The sequence below is a fragment of the Amaranthus tricolor genome, chromosome 2 (assembly GCF_026212465.1).
Source record: "Amaranthus tricolor cultivar Red isolate AtriRed21 chromosome 2, ASM2621246v1, whole genome shotgun sequence".
Classification (NCBI taxonomy): domain Eukaryota; kingdom Viridiplantae; phylum Streptophyta; class Magnoliopsida; order Caryophyllales; family Amaranthaceae; genus Amaranthus; species Amaranthus tricolor.
Window position 1 is genome coordinate 11,819,440 of NC_080048.1, and position 18,823 is coordinate 11,838,262.

Below are 18,823 nucleotides of genomic sequence, written 5' to 3' on the forward strand. Positions count from 1 at the left end.
GTGGAATCCTTCCTATTCTTTGTCTTAGCACGGCCCCAATAGCGTAGTCACTTGCGTCACACATAATCTCAAATGGAAGTGACCAAATTGGGGGTTGAATGATTGCAGCTGATATGAGTTTATTCTTTAGCGTATCAAACACCTTCTTGCAACTTTCATCAAAAATGAACTCTACATCCTTTTGCAACAACCTGCATAATGGAACTGCAATCTTGGAGAAGCCTTCAATAAACCTACGATAGAAACCTGCATGACCAAGAAAAGATCGTATTTCTCGAACATTAGTGGGATAGGGTAAAGATTGTATGATGTCAATTTTTGCCTTATCTACCTCGTTACCCTTTGCAGATACTACATGACCTAGTACAATTCCTTGTTCAACCATAAAATGGCATTTTTCCGAGTTTAGCACGAGATTAGTGTCTATGCATCTCCTAAGTACTAACGCAAGATGATTCAAACATTCATCAAATGTGTCTCCATGGATTGTAAAGTCATCCATGAAAACTTCCACAAAGTTTTCTATAAATTCAGAAAATATACTCACCGTACACCTTTGGAATGTAGCAGGTGCACTACACAGTCTAAAAGGCATGCGCCTATGAGCAAATGTGCCGAATGGGCATGTGAATGTTGTCTTTTCTTGATCTTTTGGAGCAATAGGTACCTGCAAATAACCTGAATATCCATCTAAGAAACAATAAAATGCGTGACTAGTAAGCCTTTCTAGTATTTGATCGATAAAAGGCAAAGGAAAGTGGCCTTTCCTAGTCACCACGTTTAGCCTAAGGTAATCAATGCATACACGCCATCCATTTTGGATGCGTGTTGGAACCAACTCACCATTTTGGTTCTTCACTACAGTAACACTAGTTTTCTTTGGCATCACTTGAGTAGGACTCACCCATTCACTATCATAAACTGGATAAATAATACCTACTTGCAGTAATTTCAAAATTTCAGCTTTCAATACCTCCATCATTGGTGGGTTCAACCTTCTTTGGGGTTGTCTTACTGGCTTGGCATCATTTTCCAACAAAATCCGATGCATGCATGTAGTAGGGCTTATGCCCTTGATGTCTGCAATCGACCATCCCATGACCTCCTTATGTTGCTTTAGAACTTCAACCAACTTGTTCTCCTGCTCCCTTGTCAACTTGCTTAAAATAATTAATGGCAAGGTCTCATTCTCCCCAAGGAATACATACTTCAAATGTTCGGGTAATGGCTTAAAATCTACCTTGGGTGCCTGCAAAACAGAGGGTAACAAATTCTCCTTGGGTATGGTTAGTGGTAATGGCTCTAAATGAGAAGGAAGAAGTGGGAGTTATTCTTGCTTTTTCAAATCTTGCAAAACTTCCTGCAATTCAGCACTCAAAACATATATATTCCTCATTATTTTCATTCAAATCATTCTCAATGGCCACTTTGAGTTTATCTTGGCCATATATATCAAACATATCTTGACTATAGGTATCAACTAAATCAATAGCAAAACAAGAATGGTCTTCAGGTGGAAATTTCATAGAGTCATAAATGTCAAATTCTACCGATCTTGTGTCTACATCAATCTTAGTCTTGGCAGTTTTCATGAAAGGTCTACCTAGCAAGATAGGTGCTGCATGTTTATCATGTTCTATATCTAAAACATAAAAATCAGCAGGAAATATAAGATCCCCTACTTTAACTAAGACATCCTCTACTATTCCCTTAGGATATGCTTTAGAGCTGTTAGCTAATTGTATCACAATACTTGTTTCATGTAATGTACCAAGTTTCAAAGACTTATATAGTGAATATGGAATTACATTGATTGATGCCCTTAAGTCTAACATGGCTTTTTGAGATGTAAGCTCACCTATAATACAAAGGACAATGAACATACCTGGATCTCCACATTTAGGCGGTAACTTCCTTTGAAATATGGCTGAAATGGGCTCACTCATCTTCACCTTTTGAATTCCCTTTAATCTTTGCTTTCTCTTTGCCGTACAAAGTTCTTTAAGGAATTTGGCATATCTTGGAATTTGCTTCAAAGCATCTATGAGAGGGATGTTTACTTCACACTTCTTGAAAACCTCATAAATGTCCTTGTCAGCTTCATGCTTTTTCCTTTCTTTCAATGCCTCTGAAAAAGGTGGAACCGGTTCATATGGTGGTAAGGTGCAGTTGTAACATTCTTCTCTTCTTGTGACAAGGTTGCTTGATCTTCTAAAGATGAAGGTTCATGCACAACAGTTTCTTCTTGGAGTTCTTTATCTCTTGCTATGGTTCTCTCATTACCTTGCAACTCTATTCCACTTCTAAGAGTCATAGCACTAGCATTCATCCTTGGATTTGGTTATGTTTGTGATGGCAACTTTTCTGAATCTCTAGCCTCTAACTTGCTAACTGCTCCTAAGATTTGACCCATTTGTCTTTCAATGTTCTTGATGCTGGAACGAGTCTCATCTTGGAATTGAATTATGTTCTTTGTTAGAGTGTTCAACATTTCTTCGGTGGACATATTAGAATTTGAACTTGATCCTTGATCGTGATGTGGGGGTCTAGGATAGGATTGTTGTTGTGGCTTGAAGAATGATAGTTCTTGATGATGTTGTTGATTTCCTGATGGATTCCCATACTTGAGATTTGGATGGTCTCTCCACCCTGGATTGTATCTATTGGAAAATGGATCATTTCTTTTCTAAAACCCTTGGTTTTGAAAACCAATTGCACTAACTTCTTCATTACCTTCTTCTTGTAACTGAGGGCAAGAATCTGTAGGATGATTAAAAGAGTAAATGCCGCATGACGTCACTTGTTGTGCTTTTTCCTTAACCATGAAATCTCTCATCATTGATGTTAATGCTTGCATTTGATCTTCTAGTTTGCCAACCTTAGACTCGGTGCTAACATTTTCTCTAATTGCTCTTTTATCGTGGGATATCTTGTTAAATTGCGTAGAACCTTTAACCAGTTCTTCTATCAATGCCCTTGCAGCTTCCGGTGTGTTATTGAGAATGGAACCTCCACTAGCTGCCTTTATCATTCTTACATCATCATTGACAAGCCCATTATAAAAATACATAATGAGATCTTCATCGTGGTACCCATGATAGGGACAGCTCGCACACAACCTTTTAAATCTTTCCCAATACTCATAAAATGATTCATCACTATTTTGTTCAATGTTGCTGATTTCTTTCTTTAGAGTGGATGATTTTGAACCTGGAAAGTATTTTTCAAGGAATCTCTTTTTCATCTCTGCCCAAGTGGTGACACAACCTGGTGGTAAGTAATAAAGCCAATCCTTAGCTGCATCGCATCCTTTAGAGCAAAAGGGAATACTCTAAGTTTCACCTTCTCCTCTGTTGCTCCATTCGGTCTCATACCACCACAAACCACATGAAATTCAGATAAAAACTTGTTGGGATCCTCTCCATTTGACCAATGGAATGAAGGTAGTAAATGGATTAAACCCAATTTAAGCTCTAAAGGGCCACCTTCATCTTCATGTTGATATGTAATGCACAAAGGTTGTTGATCACTATTGGGAGAAGTGAGCTCCCTCAAGGTACGATTCTCCCTTCGAGCCATTTCTCCTTCTACTTTTTCTGCAAATGGTAGCTCTAGAAAATGTTTCTCAATTCTTTCGTTATCCTGAAAAGGGTTAGTTCTAATTCGGGATCGTACTGTAATTCCTCCTTGTTAGAGTTACGAGTATGTACCATAAACAAGGAATGAAAGCACACAATCCATAATTCACACTAAAACATACAAACATGCCAATTATCCCCGGCAAAATTTGGTAGGTTCTTTCTCAGTCGCCTAAACTCTAACCCAAAAAAATTCACTTACTTTCCAAATACAACTTAATGTAGTAGGGTAGTAAGGTTCGTATCCACAGAGAGATGGGGTTTGAGAAGGTTTTAGTATGATATGTGCTTTGGCAGATGAAATTGAAAACAATCAATAACACAAAGAAAATGGGGTTTTGATTTGTTTTTCTGAAATAAAATAACTTGAATAAGCAATGAACTAAATGAAATCTATAAAAATGGTGTTTTCTAAAAATCAATGAAAAGGATATCTTGAGTTAAGTTGATTGTATACTTCTTGTTTCTCATTGATCATTGAATACTTTACTTAAGAGATTCACTTTTGATTACCTATTGTGAAGATGATTATACTTCTATTCTCCTTAAGTGTAGCTAAACATCAAAGTCAGTTTGAATGTAAAGCTCTTACTATTAGTTAATTTACTCTAATCAGAGAATAAATTCAATCCAACAATAGCTTTAAGAAAAGAGAATCATTAGGTTTGCTAAAACTATTCAAGCAAATAGTTTTCAATCAAAATGAAAAGTTCATTTAGATTCTAATCATTCAAAATCAGCATTCACAATTAGAACTAGTTGCTACCATTAATCCAAGTACAAAACTAACTGATTTTGCAAATCGATTTAGCATAAATGAATATTGCAATAACAAGAACAATAGTTGATTTCCAATTCAAAAGTGAAATAGCCGCCCAGCTTACAGACTGAACTTCGCACCCCGCGTAAAACTTTGCGTGCTGCGCACACGCGAGCCGCGTAAAACTCCGTGGGCCGTGCATCTCAGTCAGATCCGATTCTTTGCTTGCTTCTTCTTCTTTGCTTGAAATGATATATTTACATAATAAACTTCTAATAAAGCTAGAATTATCATCTTAGAGAATTACATCAATAAAACTATTCTATAAAGTAATTTTTCTAATTGTTATATAGTTAAATCTAAATTCTACTAAATAAAACCGAAATTGAAATGGAAAAATACACAAAACAAAGTATTATCAATTGCATGTTTGTTTGTTTAGATTTGAATATGTGCAGCAATGTAGGGATTACAAATTAGGATAGGGTTAGCTTTGTTTATTATTTATGCTCTTTTAATAGATGCATAGTCATGTGTTATCTTTTTATTCTTTGCTTGTATCACTAATGTCATACAATTATTATCGTTTCAAAGTCAATTAGTTACAAGTTGTTAGCAAAGCGTCTTGCATGATGTAACATTGTGCATATTGCAAAAATGTTATTTCAATTCTCGTAGATCGAGCCATAAAATATATGGATTTTGTGTTTTTATAGAACTTTTACTATTAAGGTAGTATTGTTTTGGTTATTCATTTGACACACTACAATACACCTTGTTTATTCACTCTTTATGTTTAGATGGATAGTTGGGCTTTCAAGTTGTTACTTAAGTGATTATTCATCGATAATCATCCGCACTTAAACATCAATGAATTGTTGTGTACGCCGCAAAATCAACCGCAAAAGGTACTTTTGTTTCTACTTTTATAGCTTTATTACTGTTAATTAATTTTTAAAAAGTCCCATTGTGCAAATCAACTTGTCATGCTGCTTTATTGAACGACTTAATGATAATATCCCTTGAAGAGTTGACCATCTCAATTTCATTTCTCATGGTGCAGGTCACAATTTACAATAATACTCCCTCCGAATCATTTTAGATGTCCCATTTGCTTGGGCACGGTTATTAAGGATGGTGTAGGGTCCATTAAAAAGAGCAAGTATTAAAGGGTAAGTAGTGAAGTGTAAGTAGTGAAGGATAGTTGGGTAAGTAAGGTATATGGGGTATATTCGTAATTACTTATGTGAACTAAGGATATTTAGATAAAAATGGATTGATAAAAATAGAAATGGGACAATTAAAAAGACTTTGTCAAATAAGAAAATGGGACAACTAAATTGGTTCGGAGGAAGTACCATTTTACGTTTGTTGTCTTTGTAAGAGTCATACTCTCTCCTAGCTTTTTAAGTTGAGACATGTTTTGTTAATATGATCTCAATTTTATGTTATTTAAAATCAGTACAAAATATTATTTCTACTTGCAAATAGAGTTTATCATAGTTTACTATACTTATTCTTATTATTTCATGACTTTATGCTTTGTTCTAACTTTTTAGTAAAATGTGAGTTATCAAGATGGGACAAGATAATAAGAAGTCTGATTATATCATCGAAAGAAGTTTTGATCATCTGACGGTTAGATTTTTTTACTTGAATTTGTTATTCTCAAAGCGTCAGGCTATAGGATGTCTCATAAACTGTTTAATCCTCGAAGGATGATTAACAACTTGTGCAGAAGGCTACTAAAATGAACTGCGTGAGCTACTCTCACTTTATGTTGATATCTTGCTTTTTCTTTCCTCTATTATAATTTAAACGGAAATTAAATATTTGAGAAAGAGTTTGTACCGGAAAGTGCACCTACAAATCTTACAAAATCTTCATATACTTAAGAAAAGATTGCGATTTTTTACAGTTTACTTTATAAATTTACATATTGTTGAAGAATTTGTAATTTTTCTGGTTTTGTAAGTATTTTTCTAATTCATTATGTTTTTGGGAATCATTTATACAATATGGTTTTTGTATTGTATTTTTTGTTGCTACATAACGGATTCAAAATGACGGGGAGAGTAGTAAGTAATCCAATTTTAATTGTAATTGGTTTTGAAATTGGAAATTGGGTCAAAAATTTTGGACTTTATGCCTTACTAAATAGTAGACTACATCTGGTTTGGGGCCTTATAACTTTTGTTTAATGTGAAACAATGTGCCTCACTACTCATTAGAGCGAACTCATAGAAAAGCACTAGATTAGTAGATGTATGTTGATATTGAAAAGTACGATGTATGTTGATGTTAAATAATATACTATGACATTTTCACTTTAGTATATAATCTTAAAATTTTGATTTGCAAGAGCGTTTGATGTTGAAAAGTACGATGTATGTTGATTACAATATTGCTTTCAATTAATAGTATATTAGAATCATTATATTTAAACTTACGGCCCGTTTGATAACTGGTACAAAATGGTGGGAATGGTAATGAAATATTAGCGTAATATTAGTAAGAATATCTCTTGATAAATAATTCATCCACACTGAAATTTTAAAGACACTACAATAAAGATTATTGGATATAGAGCTAAGGTGATCTTTAAATTTAAATTGAAGAATATCTCTTGATAAATAATTACAGAAAACCGAACAACCCATTTTAAAGTTGACCCCATCAAACTCCAGCAAAAAAAACGCAGATGATTTCTGAAACAAACAGATTAAGAAATCATAAGAACAACACTTAAATAAGCAAAACTAACATTCAACCAAATTTCTCTATAAAATAAATAACAATTAGAAGCAAAAGCTACCAAACTGATCAAACTACTCAAATTATGGAATTTGAGTGACCACAATAATGTTCGAGTTCACAGGAAAAATACATTAACTACAAAAATAAAAATTTTTGGACAATTATTGTTGACCTGAACGAGTATTACAATTGGAAATAGAAACCATAGCAAATTTATAGGTTTACTTAAAATGGACACGAGTCAAAAAACCTCATTTGCTGCGGTTTTTTGGTCATTATTTGCTGCGATTTTGGCCCCAAGCAATAGAAATAGCAGCAACTGGCCTATTTTAAATGCTGCAGTAAAAAACCGCAGCAAAAAAGAGCATTATTTACTGCGGTCAACCCAAAACCGCAGCAAAAAAGGGATAGTTATATTTGCTGCGGTCAGCACCAAAACCGCAGCAAATAAGGAGAAGTATATATAAAAACCGCAACAAATTATACGCAGCAACTACGTTTTTTTTCACTAGTGAGAATAAGCCGTAGACACTATAACTATGTTAAAGGATAATGAAAACACAAAATGCAACACTTTATAAAACTCCCTTCACGTCATAATATTAGTATTAAAGTGCTAGATATGCAACTTACCCATGATTATAAGGGGTATAAAAGAAATAGCATATCTTATAGTAAAAATGTAAGAGGGGCGCAACATTGTGCAGAATATTCTACTGTGCTAGGATATTGTGAAATAATATGGTCGGAAACACTACCCTCCTAGTAGTTTGTTGAAGACTGATTTGAGGAAGGCATATCACATATGATACTTTGGAGTGAGATTTTATTAAAGATATGTTGATCTCTCTTAATTTTCCTTCCCATTTCATTAATATTGTTATGACTTGTATTAGCACAGGTCAATTCTCTTTGATTCTAAATGGAAGCCCCATGCCTTTGTTTAAATCAAAGAGAAGAATTAGACAAGGAGATCCAATGTCCCCTTTGATTTTTGTGATTTTTATGGAGTATATTTCTAGATTACTTAAGGTTATTGGGGATCATGTTAACTTTAGATTTCATCCAAGGTGCAATAGACTCAAACCGAACCATCTGTGCTTTTCGGATGATTTAATGATATTTTGTCGGGGTGACTTGGCTTCTGTTACAATTCTTCTAGATAAATTAGAGTTTTTTGCGAAATCCTCTAGTTTGGTTGCCAAATCTTCAAAATCTGATATGTATCTTGCAAGTATCCCTACTTTTTTGAAACAACATATTGTGGATTCTTGTAGTATTCCTTTGGGTTCTATCCCTTTTCGTTATTTGGGGGTTCCACTATTTTCCAAACGTATTACTGCAGTTGAGTGTGAACGTCTTGTTGTTAGAATGACCTCTAAGATTAGATCTTGGCAAGTTCGGAATCTCTCTTATGCAGCTAGACTACAACTTGTTTCTACTATTTTGATGAATATTACAAACTTTTGGTGTCAAATCTTTGTGTTGGCTAAGAAAGTGCTAAAGCAGGTGAATGCAATATGTAGATCATATTTATGGCATGGAAAAGCTGATTCTGATGCTCTTGGAAATATGAATTGGGTTAGAGTTTATACTCTAAAGAAGTTGGGTGGTCTGGGCATTCGTAATCTGGAAGTATGGAATCTGGATGCCGTGGGCAAACATGTATAACATATATCTTCTATGAGTGATTTCATGTGGGTCAGATGGGTGCATGGTGTTCATACAAAGGGTGGAAATTGGAGGGTCTTTAATGCTCCAATAACTTCAAGTTAGAGGTTCCGGAACTGACTGTGAATGGTGTCTGTGCATGACCGAGTTACGTCATTATATGCATCCTCTGATAAATTTGGAAACCCAAGTGTCAAGGTATCTTCTGGAGCAGGTCTTGACAAACAAGCATATGTAGGGATGTTTGTTGTCCGAGAAATGCTTACATTACAAAAATATTTTTCATTTCACAGGATATTGACATAATGGTGACATATAGTGATGCTTCTGGGGCTATTCGGGTTGGTTCCGTTCAAGCAAAAGATTTGTCATCTTCTTGGGTGTGGTGCACATCTGATAGTCACTTTGAGGACCATGTGAAAGTAACTGAGGTACTTGTGCTAAAAATAGAAATATAACGTGAAGAAAGCAATGTAATGACTTAACTTTTCCCAGATGTCAATAAAATGTTATGTAAAGAGATGTAAAGTGTTCCTAAGACTTGTTTAATAACTTTTACTTTCATTCTGTGCTGTGAAAATGACTTTATCTTGTTATGGAGATTGAAGTTTTTATGTTTGTTGTTGTTACTTTCACAGGGCATGAAAACAGTACTGAGAAACATATTGCTCACTATCTATCTTTTTGTGGCAATTTTCTAAGAGCAAGAGTTGTTTCGATCTTAGGTTGAAGCTTCTTGGACAATCTTTTTGCCCTTCCACTGCACGAGGAAACTTTTATTCGTTATTTATTTTGGAATATTTTGTTATCATTAGCATATACTTTAACTTCATCTGCGATTACTTCAATTTTTAATTAAAGATGAATTATTTTATTTGAATAAATTTAAATTAAAGTTGTTGATTAAAGATGAATTACTCGAACTAATTACTTGAATTTTATTTAATCGATGTCCTGCATGGATATCTCGCAAATTGTTGCAAGTTGTTATAAAGAGCCATCAACTTTTACTTCAAAAATGACCCCGTTTGTTGTTCAGAGATATATTCAATACTTTTTCATTAAACATGCACTTGGTTTACTATAAGCATTCACATTTACATTTGAATTGTATACATTCTTGAACAATTTAGCCTTCAATATGTTTTCATGCCTTACTTTGATGCTAGTGCTTACTACTATCTATACATCTTCAACTATTGCATCCTTCACACCTTTGCAACACATTGACATTCTAATATTTTCATTTGTATTCTTGTTAATAGAAGTATATAAAATAAAATTAAAAAATTGATATTTTAACTTGGGGACTCAACTAGTATTTCAAAATATGTTTTGCTAGTACCACGTCATTCAATGCGGGACTATGAGTAGTGCATATTTTTAGCTTTGAATACTATAGATTTTAAACATTTTATTTGGTTTTAACTCTCATTCTCCAATTGGGACAATTGCTTATATTTGTAAGCTTGGTCAAAAATTAAACATAATAACTTTAATTTTAGCATATTGATAGATATATCTATAATGTAATTAAGAAAATCAATGAGATATTTAGCCATTTTATTTAGATTAATTAGAATTAAGTGTCTAATAAACTCATAGATAGTCTAATAGTTTAAAGTAGTTAGTTTCAAGTTTTATTATACATAAATAACTCAAAAACCATAGAAATCAATAATAGTCTAATCATCTATTTATTTTTAACTAATTTTTAGTCATAAATTATAACTAGGTTTTACTAATTATAGCTAATTAAAACTAATTTTTACTTACTGTAATAATTTTTCTTAATTAAAACTGGTTGGGACATTTTACATGGTAAGCACCAACTGTGGCGAAAAGCGAGTGGTAGCAATTCTTAAATTTTTTTTCACAAAATAGCACTCAACTCTTGGAAAAGTCATTTCAGTAATATTATAACGCTAAAAACGTTAAGTTTCCGTTAACTGTTGAAATGACACAAATACCCTTGTTTAATTTCAGTTAACTTTTCCAAGAGTTGAGTGCTATTTTGTGGAAAAAATGTTTAGTAATTGCTACCAGTCGTCTTTCACCATAGTTGATGCTTATCATGTAGAATATCCCTATTGAAATTAAACAAGGGGATTTGTGTCATTTCAACAGTTAACGGAAACTTAACGTTTTTAGCGTCATAATGTTACTGCAGTGACTTTTCCAAGAGTTGAGTGTTATTTTGTGGAAAAAAATTTTAAGAATTGCTACCACTCGCCTTTCGCCATAGTTGGTGCTTACCATGTAGAATATTCCAAACTGATTTCAACTAATTAAAATTATTTTTACTGATTATTAATTTTTAAGATAAACTAAATAGAAACATAGACTTACCCATTATGTAAATGCAGTATTTTTCTGTACGAATACTAAAATGATATGGTTTGGCGGTGAGACTATCTTTATTGGGTTGAACCATATACATTAAGTGCGTTAAAATGATCACAAATTCTTATGAGAGACGGTTTCTTTGAGGGACCATTTCTAACGGGGTCAAGCCATTATATATTTTTTTAAAATATTATAAGTAGGCATTAAGAATGATGTAAGTAGACAATTAAGATGTTAAAAGTAAAAATTAAAGATACGGTAAGTAAGCATTAAAGATAATGTAAGTAGACATTAAGAATACGGTAAGTAAGCATTAATCTTAACGAGTTGGGCTTAAGATACGTTTCTCAAAGATACGATCTCTCAAGAGATTAGCTTTAAAATGATTCCTTACAAGTTTAAAATGATTATTTCAAGTTTAATGTAATCAATTAAAAAATAGACTAATTATATAGATCCATCTCATGGTGAGATGGATTCATATAAAATGTGTTTTTTTACATATGAAATGAAAGATGGAAAGGTAAGTGTTTCTAAGTTTTAATTATAATTTTCAAAAAAAAAATTGTCAACGAACTGGGAGTTTCAATTTCAAAATGAAAGTGTATAGAATCGATTTTACGTTGAGACAATTTTTATTGGGCTGATCAATGTATATTTCCGTTTGGTTCAGTGAGCAGGATTGGAATGGGATGAAACCCCATACCAGGATGGTATGGATTCAAAACCCCATACCAGACTAAAACTGTTTGGTTCAATTCTGTAATAGATAATCAATCCATTCACACTGTTTGGTTCAATTATGGAATGGATTCTTTGTCCAGTTTATATATATACTTGTTTATTTATACATATTTATCTATTTATATATATATATATACATACATACATTTATTAAACACACAAATACATACACACATATTATGTTCCAAATAGATAATTACCAGTAATTAAAAAATACTAGTTCAATACATTTTCACTCAAAATGGTGTCAATACATCTCCACACAAAAAGATTCCAATATATGTTTTTGACAACCAAACACAAAGTCTACATAATTTATAAGTTAAGCATTTTCATTACATCACTTATCCAAGTTAGGATGAATGAGGTTGATTATAAACTCTTTCTTCCACTCATCATCCGGGCATTGGTAAAAGAGTGAGAGTTCACTTGGATTGGAGGCCAACCTCTTGGAAGCTTCCATCATTTCAAATCTTGTCAATCCTTCTATGCGAAGCAATTCACTAACCAAATTATTTTTTTTATTTTCCTCAACTTCTTCACGAGCCATGATAGCTTGCTCATGTAGTTGTGTAGTAGAGAAAGCACTTGCAATGGTAGACATGTGCTTGTTCATCTCATTCATATGATTTGAAAAGCTAGAAGACATATTGTTAAAAGAAGAAGTTAAGTCCACAACCTCCAGCTTCTTCCGTTTCCTTCCTAGTTCATTTGGAGCCTTTTCTTTTTTGCCTTTCTTTGAAGAAGGTTCACTTGGAGTTGATTGTTTTGATTGGTTGACGGACTCATTATCATCAAATTCATCGTCTTCATCACTACCACCCTTATCTAGTTCAATGGTCTCTTTCTCTTGATTGTCAACAGCTTCGACAAAAGTCTCAGACTGCACTCCAGTAGGTATGGAGAGAATTTGGAAATTTGATCCGGTAATGCAAGATCATGTTCGACGCATAAAAAGTAGAGAAATTCATCATTACTATCTTAGTCACAAAATTTAGGATGAATTGATTTCTCTTTTAGCGTATAATGTGAAACTTTTTATACTAACATTATTAAGAAGGCAAAGTACTTTTCAGTAATTCTTGATTGTACCCCAGATGTGAGTCATAAGAGCAAATGACTTTAATAATTCGTTGATTAAATATGTTAAATGTAAAAATAAACGTGGAAGAGTACTTTTTAGAGTTTTTGAAAGTTAATGACACATTTGATTTTGGACTTTTTAATGAATTGCAGAAAGTGCTGAAATCTCTTGATTCTAATGTGCTTGTTGTGAGGGGTCAAGGTTATGATAATGGTTCAAATATGAAAGGCAAACACCAAGGGGTTTAAAAAAGGCTTTTTGAGCTAAACCCAAACGCTTTGTATATGCCTTGTGCATGTCATAGTCTTAACCTTACCTTATGTGACATAGCAAAATCTTGTGTGAAAGCTACTTCATTTTTTGGGATTGTTCAAAGTATATACACATTGTTCTCTAGCTCTACTAAAAGATGGAAGGTTCTAACTTGCATTGTTCCTGGATTAACTGTTAAATCATTGTCTAATACACGCTGGGAGAGTCGGATCAAAAGTGTGAAGGGTATAAGATTTCCAGCGTCTCAAATCAGGCTTGCTTTATTATAGATGCATGATTCTAAAGTAGCTCTGTGAATAAAGAGTCACGCTGGACTTTTGGCGAAATCTATAAATGAATTTGAGTTTTTGCTTGCATGATTATTTGGTATGATGTTTTATTTTTAATTCACATAGTGAGTAAGAAGCTGCAATCTAAGTCCACCAACATTGATGTTGCAATTAACTAAATAGATGTAGTTGTGGAATATTTTGAGAAGTATAGAGCTAAAGAGTTTGTCCCTAATTTGAATCATGCCAAAAGTATTTCTTTTGAAATGAGGGTTGAGACTGATTTTCCAATCAAGCATCGTACTCAACAAAGAAGGCAATTAGATGAAAGTTATCACGAAGAGGTGATACAAACACCGTATGAAGATTTTTGAGTCAACTACTTTCTAGTTTTAGTGGATATGGTCATCACTTTGCTCAAAGAGAGATTTGAGTAGCTAACTATATTTAGAGTATTTTCGGATTCTTATATGACTCAAATAAGTTGAAGTCATTAGACGATGATGCATTGTAAGCATGTTGTGTTAATTTTTGGGCAACCTATTCTTATATGGTCATCAATGTGCAAAATGTTGATAGATGTAATATTTTCAAAATTAAGAGCGCTATAAAAGACTTTACTGAATGGGTTATTATCAGCCCTTAATGTTATAGAGTTCGTCAAAGAAGCTAATTGCTATCCTAATGTTTCAATTGCTTGTCAACTCTTATTAAATATTCATGTCACCATTGCATCAGCCGAGAGGAGGTTTTCAAAGTTGAAAGATACTAAAAACCTACTTAAGATCTTCAATCTCACAGGAACATTTGAATGGTCTTGCAACGCTATGTATTGAGAAAGATATACTCGAATCTCTTGATTTAAATACTGATTTTGATTTTGAATCGAAAAAGGCTCGTAGGAGAGTTTATATTTCATTTATATGTAATAAATGATGCATAAATTTCTTTTACGACATTATAAGTATCGTTTATTTTTAATACTTAGGGGCCCATAACTAATGTTTTTTCCAGGCCTCTCTATGCTCAGAGCCCTGCCCTGTTTTACCTTTAACCTTATCATGTGTAGAAGCCTTAGACAAGGTTAGCTTTTGTAATGTTGCTTACAGTTTCAAGCGACTAGCCTCTTTCTTCCCTATATACCTCATAAGGTCTTGAGTCTAGATAAATTAAATTTATTTTCTTATGCTTTATTTGGTTGTTATATTAACTCTAAAAGGAGGGAAATTTGACTCGTAAAGGATACAATTGAAATTTTTCGCAAATCATCATGCCTTTATTGATAACTTCGGCATACAAACTCTCTTTATTCATCAAAATGAACCGATTCTGTAATGGGCTTGTCATCGCACAACACACACATTTCTTTTTTCCCGCATTATCTGTTGCCCATAACTTTTAAGTCTTCTAAATTGCTTTAGTATACGTATGGATCATGAACATACATTGATCACTATATGATTGAGAGGATGAGAAGTAAACGCATACAATTCTATTATCTTTATCATACTCGAGTATGTTCTCATTTTTATTGAGAATTTTTTTGTTATCTTCTATGTTTTGGGAAGGGGAAGGGGCGTCTATACTGTGAAAGATGTTTACTGTTATCTATGTACTTGGCTAGGCAAAGTTTCTTAAAGCTTGTGGCACACTGCCAGAGACACCAGCTGAAATCCGGAGAAGAGTTACTATTGTGGAAAACTTGGATAAATCAGACGAACAAAGAGCACATAATGAACTTTACTGTTCACCACAGACTCCAGCGGAAAGCCAACGAGGGGACATGGTGGCTAACAATATAGAGAGATCTTACTTGCAAAGTGCTCACAGCGGTCTGGGATCTTCACCAGAGACACCTGACAAAGTCCTAAATAAGGATATTATTTCTGAAAACTCGGTGAAAAAAAATGCTCAAAAACCTCTTAGTGTGCTGAAATCTTCACCTTATCCGACACCAAAAAGAATAACTGATGACATGCAAACACCTGGAACTGTATTTGCAACGAATATGAAAAGTTTGACCAAAGCAAATGGCATAATACGGTCTCAGTATGTATATACAGTCTTAAATTCAATTGAGAATCATCATCATCTTGATGAGTTGGAAGAAGAGAATTCTGTCCTAGATCAATCAGCTGTTCTTCATACTGCACTTGGCTAATACTTTTTTATATTTATTGTTCAGGATCAAAAAGTTTGTTGGCATGCTACTCCCTTTGAGGAAAGGCTGGAAAAGGCGTTGTCTGAAGAGACAGCTGTTCCTCAAAGGTATGTTGTCTGCCTGTCTCATCTGTTCTTTCTTCCCCTTGAGTATAGTAAACATGGATGTTGATTTCTGCTCCAACATTGGAAGATAGATTAATTAATTTTTTTCATTAAACTAATTATAAGATTATTAAGATAATATATAGTTGTGGTTTGTAAAATTTGACCTCAAAGTTTTAATGAAACAAAACACAAATAAAATTAAACAGAGGTAATTCTTTTGTAACAAATTATAGTCGACACAACTTGGCAGGCTAACATTGACCCTTGAATTGTTTTCTGGTGTTATATTACCACTTGCATCATCCTTTATACTAGTTAAATAAAATAACCTTGATGTAATGTTTTTGATTGCCCATTTACGATTCATAGGAAGCTTGTCACGGGGTCACCACTTTCATTTGAAGAACATGAAAGTCAGGATACTGCTACATCTCAGCTGTGGTCAATTCCAAAATCCGTGGTGTCATTTTAGATTCTTGCCATCAAAACATTCATGAAAATATCAAATTCCATTACTCCAATACCATTTATGTGACTCCTACCTAGGCTTCCACTTAGGTGGTGTTTTGGGGCTTTGACGTTTGCAATCTTACCCTTCTTAGAGGTAACAAAGATGTTACTTCTAATTAAACCTTAGTAGAAATATTGCTGAAGTTCTTACAGCGAATATGAATATCACTTGTGTAGATTCAACATGGAGTATATTTCGTTTTAAGTGGTACTACGTTGTTTGTTGAGGGTGGGAATGCTGCGACATATGTTTTGGTGAATCCATGATTATTATGTAACATTCCAGCAAAACAAAAATTCGGTGTAAATAATGTGATGAAATTGGTTGCTGAATACATTCTTATATATAGATTGCTAGAAATACTTGCTTCCTTGACAAATGACGAACACTTCATTTTTTGAAATCATCTTTCTGGAGCACCACAAATTTCTGCCATCTCAAGGACTTGTTAGAAGTTATTTCTCAGAAAACTTGGTTTAGGCAATATCATTACTAGCTACACTGTTGATTTTCCGCATTGATATTATAATTTGCTAGGATGAACTTTTACCTTAATGATTTGGTCTGTATGAAATGAAGTGCAAGAAGTCTACTAGACGTGCAAGTCATGACTATTGAGATGCAGGTTTTGCTTAGGAAGAGCAAAACAACAATCTTAGCTCTTTATTCGCAAGTTATAGCACCTCATTAGCAAGGGCTGATTCAATGTTGTCAACTGACAATGTTCAAGTTATGTATAAAATTATGTATCTATAAATGCTAATATATGAGCTGGTTAAGTTGGTTGAAGCTTTAATATGTGACAACATTGATTTGGTTTTAAACCTCATCAACTACAATTTTTAAAAATGTTATCGACGCCATTTAATTTTATTTTTAGATTCACTCCTATTGATTAGAGAATTACAGCGTTTGTGCAGAGTTAATCCTTATTCTTAGTTTGATTCATATATTCAGAATTGTATATTGATATTTTCTTACTATTTGAATTTTGGTTAATCTCTTGGTCTTGTATATGTCATACTTTTATAGCTATGTATCTAACCAGTTGATAAACCGTAGAAGTATTAATTGATTGCTAGCATTGATGAATTCGTGGTTGGTGAATAACAAATATCTAGACAAAAATTATAGTTTATTGAGGGCTTAACTATATCTACTCACTACTAAACTACCAACTTTTAATAGGTTTCAACAACGAGTGAGATTCAACTTATTAATAACAAAATATTTTGTTTGTCTAGTGAATAGTTTACTTAGTAGGTTAACTAAGTTTTTTAAGTTTAGAAAATTTTGATTTTAAAAGTACAAAATTTTAGTTCATTTGCTTTTAAAGGTTTGAACTTTTGTTTATTTTTTAAAGGCTCATATTTTGGGTTGCATTCGTTTCTAAAGGTTCCAATGACTTTTAACCGGTTGAATAAGTTTTTCTTACCAAAAACAGCTTTCTTCTTCCTCATCAATGGCTTTTTTGTTTACTTTTTTTCATCCAAATTCAGCTTTCGAGCTTTCTTCTTTCATCCTCAGTAAGCTTTACATTAAATTCCACTCTTTGACCATCATTGAAGGAGTTGAACATGACAACAAATTGAATACTCCTATACCCACCAAACACTTGAATAATTTTTGTCAAATTTTATTATCCTAAATATATTTTGCAAATTTGGAAATATTCAATTTAATTTGTTTGGAATTACAAATTTTTATGGTGAAGTTATAGCACCCAATTGATTATTAGGTTATAAATTGAGGAAATTAAATTAGAGAAATTAAATATGTGAAAAAACCGACCATTGTTCAACAATAATCTTAAAACCCTCTTTTTATTTTGTGGGAAAAAAATTACCCGTTAGAAAAAACCCAACAATAAACATAAATGGAAGAAGGTGGTAACATAGCAAACAATGTAGCTAGAGCCATAACTGCTGCTCTTGATTGGAGTTCTTCCCCTGATTCTCGTCTGGCTGCTTTTTCCTTCTTAGAATCTGTATTTTTCCTTCTTTTTCTCTATACTTTGCTTTTTGTGTAATCAAGTTTGAAGAGATTAATGGTACGCACCAAAGTTTGTCACCCGTATATTATAAACTGCTTCTCCATATATAATACAATGAAAGTTAAATTAGGCAAAAGATAAATTAGGAAATACTCCTAAATTACTGTAACCAAATCGTATGAAATATTTACACAATAATATCGCAATACCCCCCTCAAGTTGGAGCATGGGGTTCAAACATGCCCAACTTGGAAATAAGAAACTCAAACTGATTCTTTCCTAGTGCCTTGGTGAACACATCCGCCAATTGAGATTTGGTCGAAACATACGAGGGAGCAATTAGACCATCGGCATAGCATCACGAACAAAGTGACAATCAATCTCAATATGCTTTGTGCGTTCATGAAAAACCAGATTTTTAGCAATATGTAAAGTAGACTCACTATCGCAAAACAACGGAACAGCCTTCGAATGATGTATCCCCAGACTCAATAATAAAGCCTTAAGCC

General features: G+C 33.3%; 1 protein-coding gene and 1 pseudogene across 1 annotated transcript; one reads left to right on the plus strand and one right to left on the minus strand.

The window, feature by feature from the left end:
- Positions 1-2,341: 2,341 nt before the first annotated feature.
- LOC130805520 (uncharacterized) lies at positions 2,342-3,244 on the minus strand. Its single transcript, XM_057670293.1, has 2 exons — positions 2,734-3,244; positions 2,342-2,649 (listed from the first exon to the last, which is right to left on the minus strand). Exons 1-2 carry the CDS (start codon positions 3,242-3,244, stop codon positions 2,342-2,344), a joined length of 819 nt encoding a protein of 272 aa, XP_057526276.1.
- Positions 3,245-13,059: 9,815 nt separating this feature from the next.
- Positions 13,060-16,616, plus strand: LOC130805521 (uncharacterized; annotated as a pseudogene).
- Positions 16,617-18,823: the final 2,207 nt, after the last annotated feature.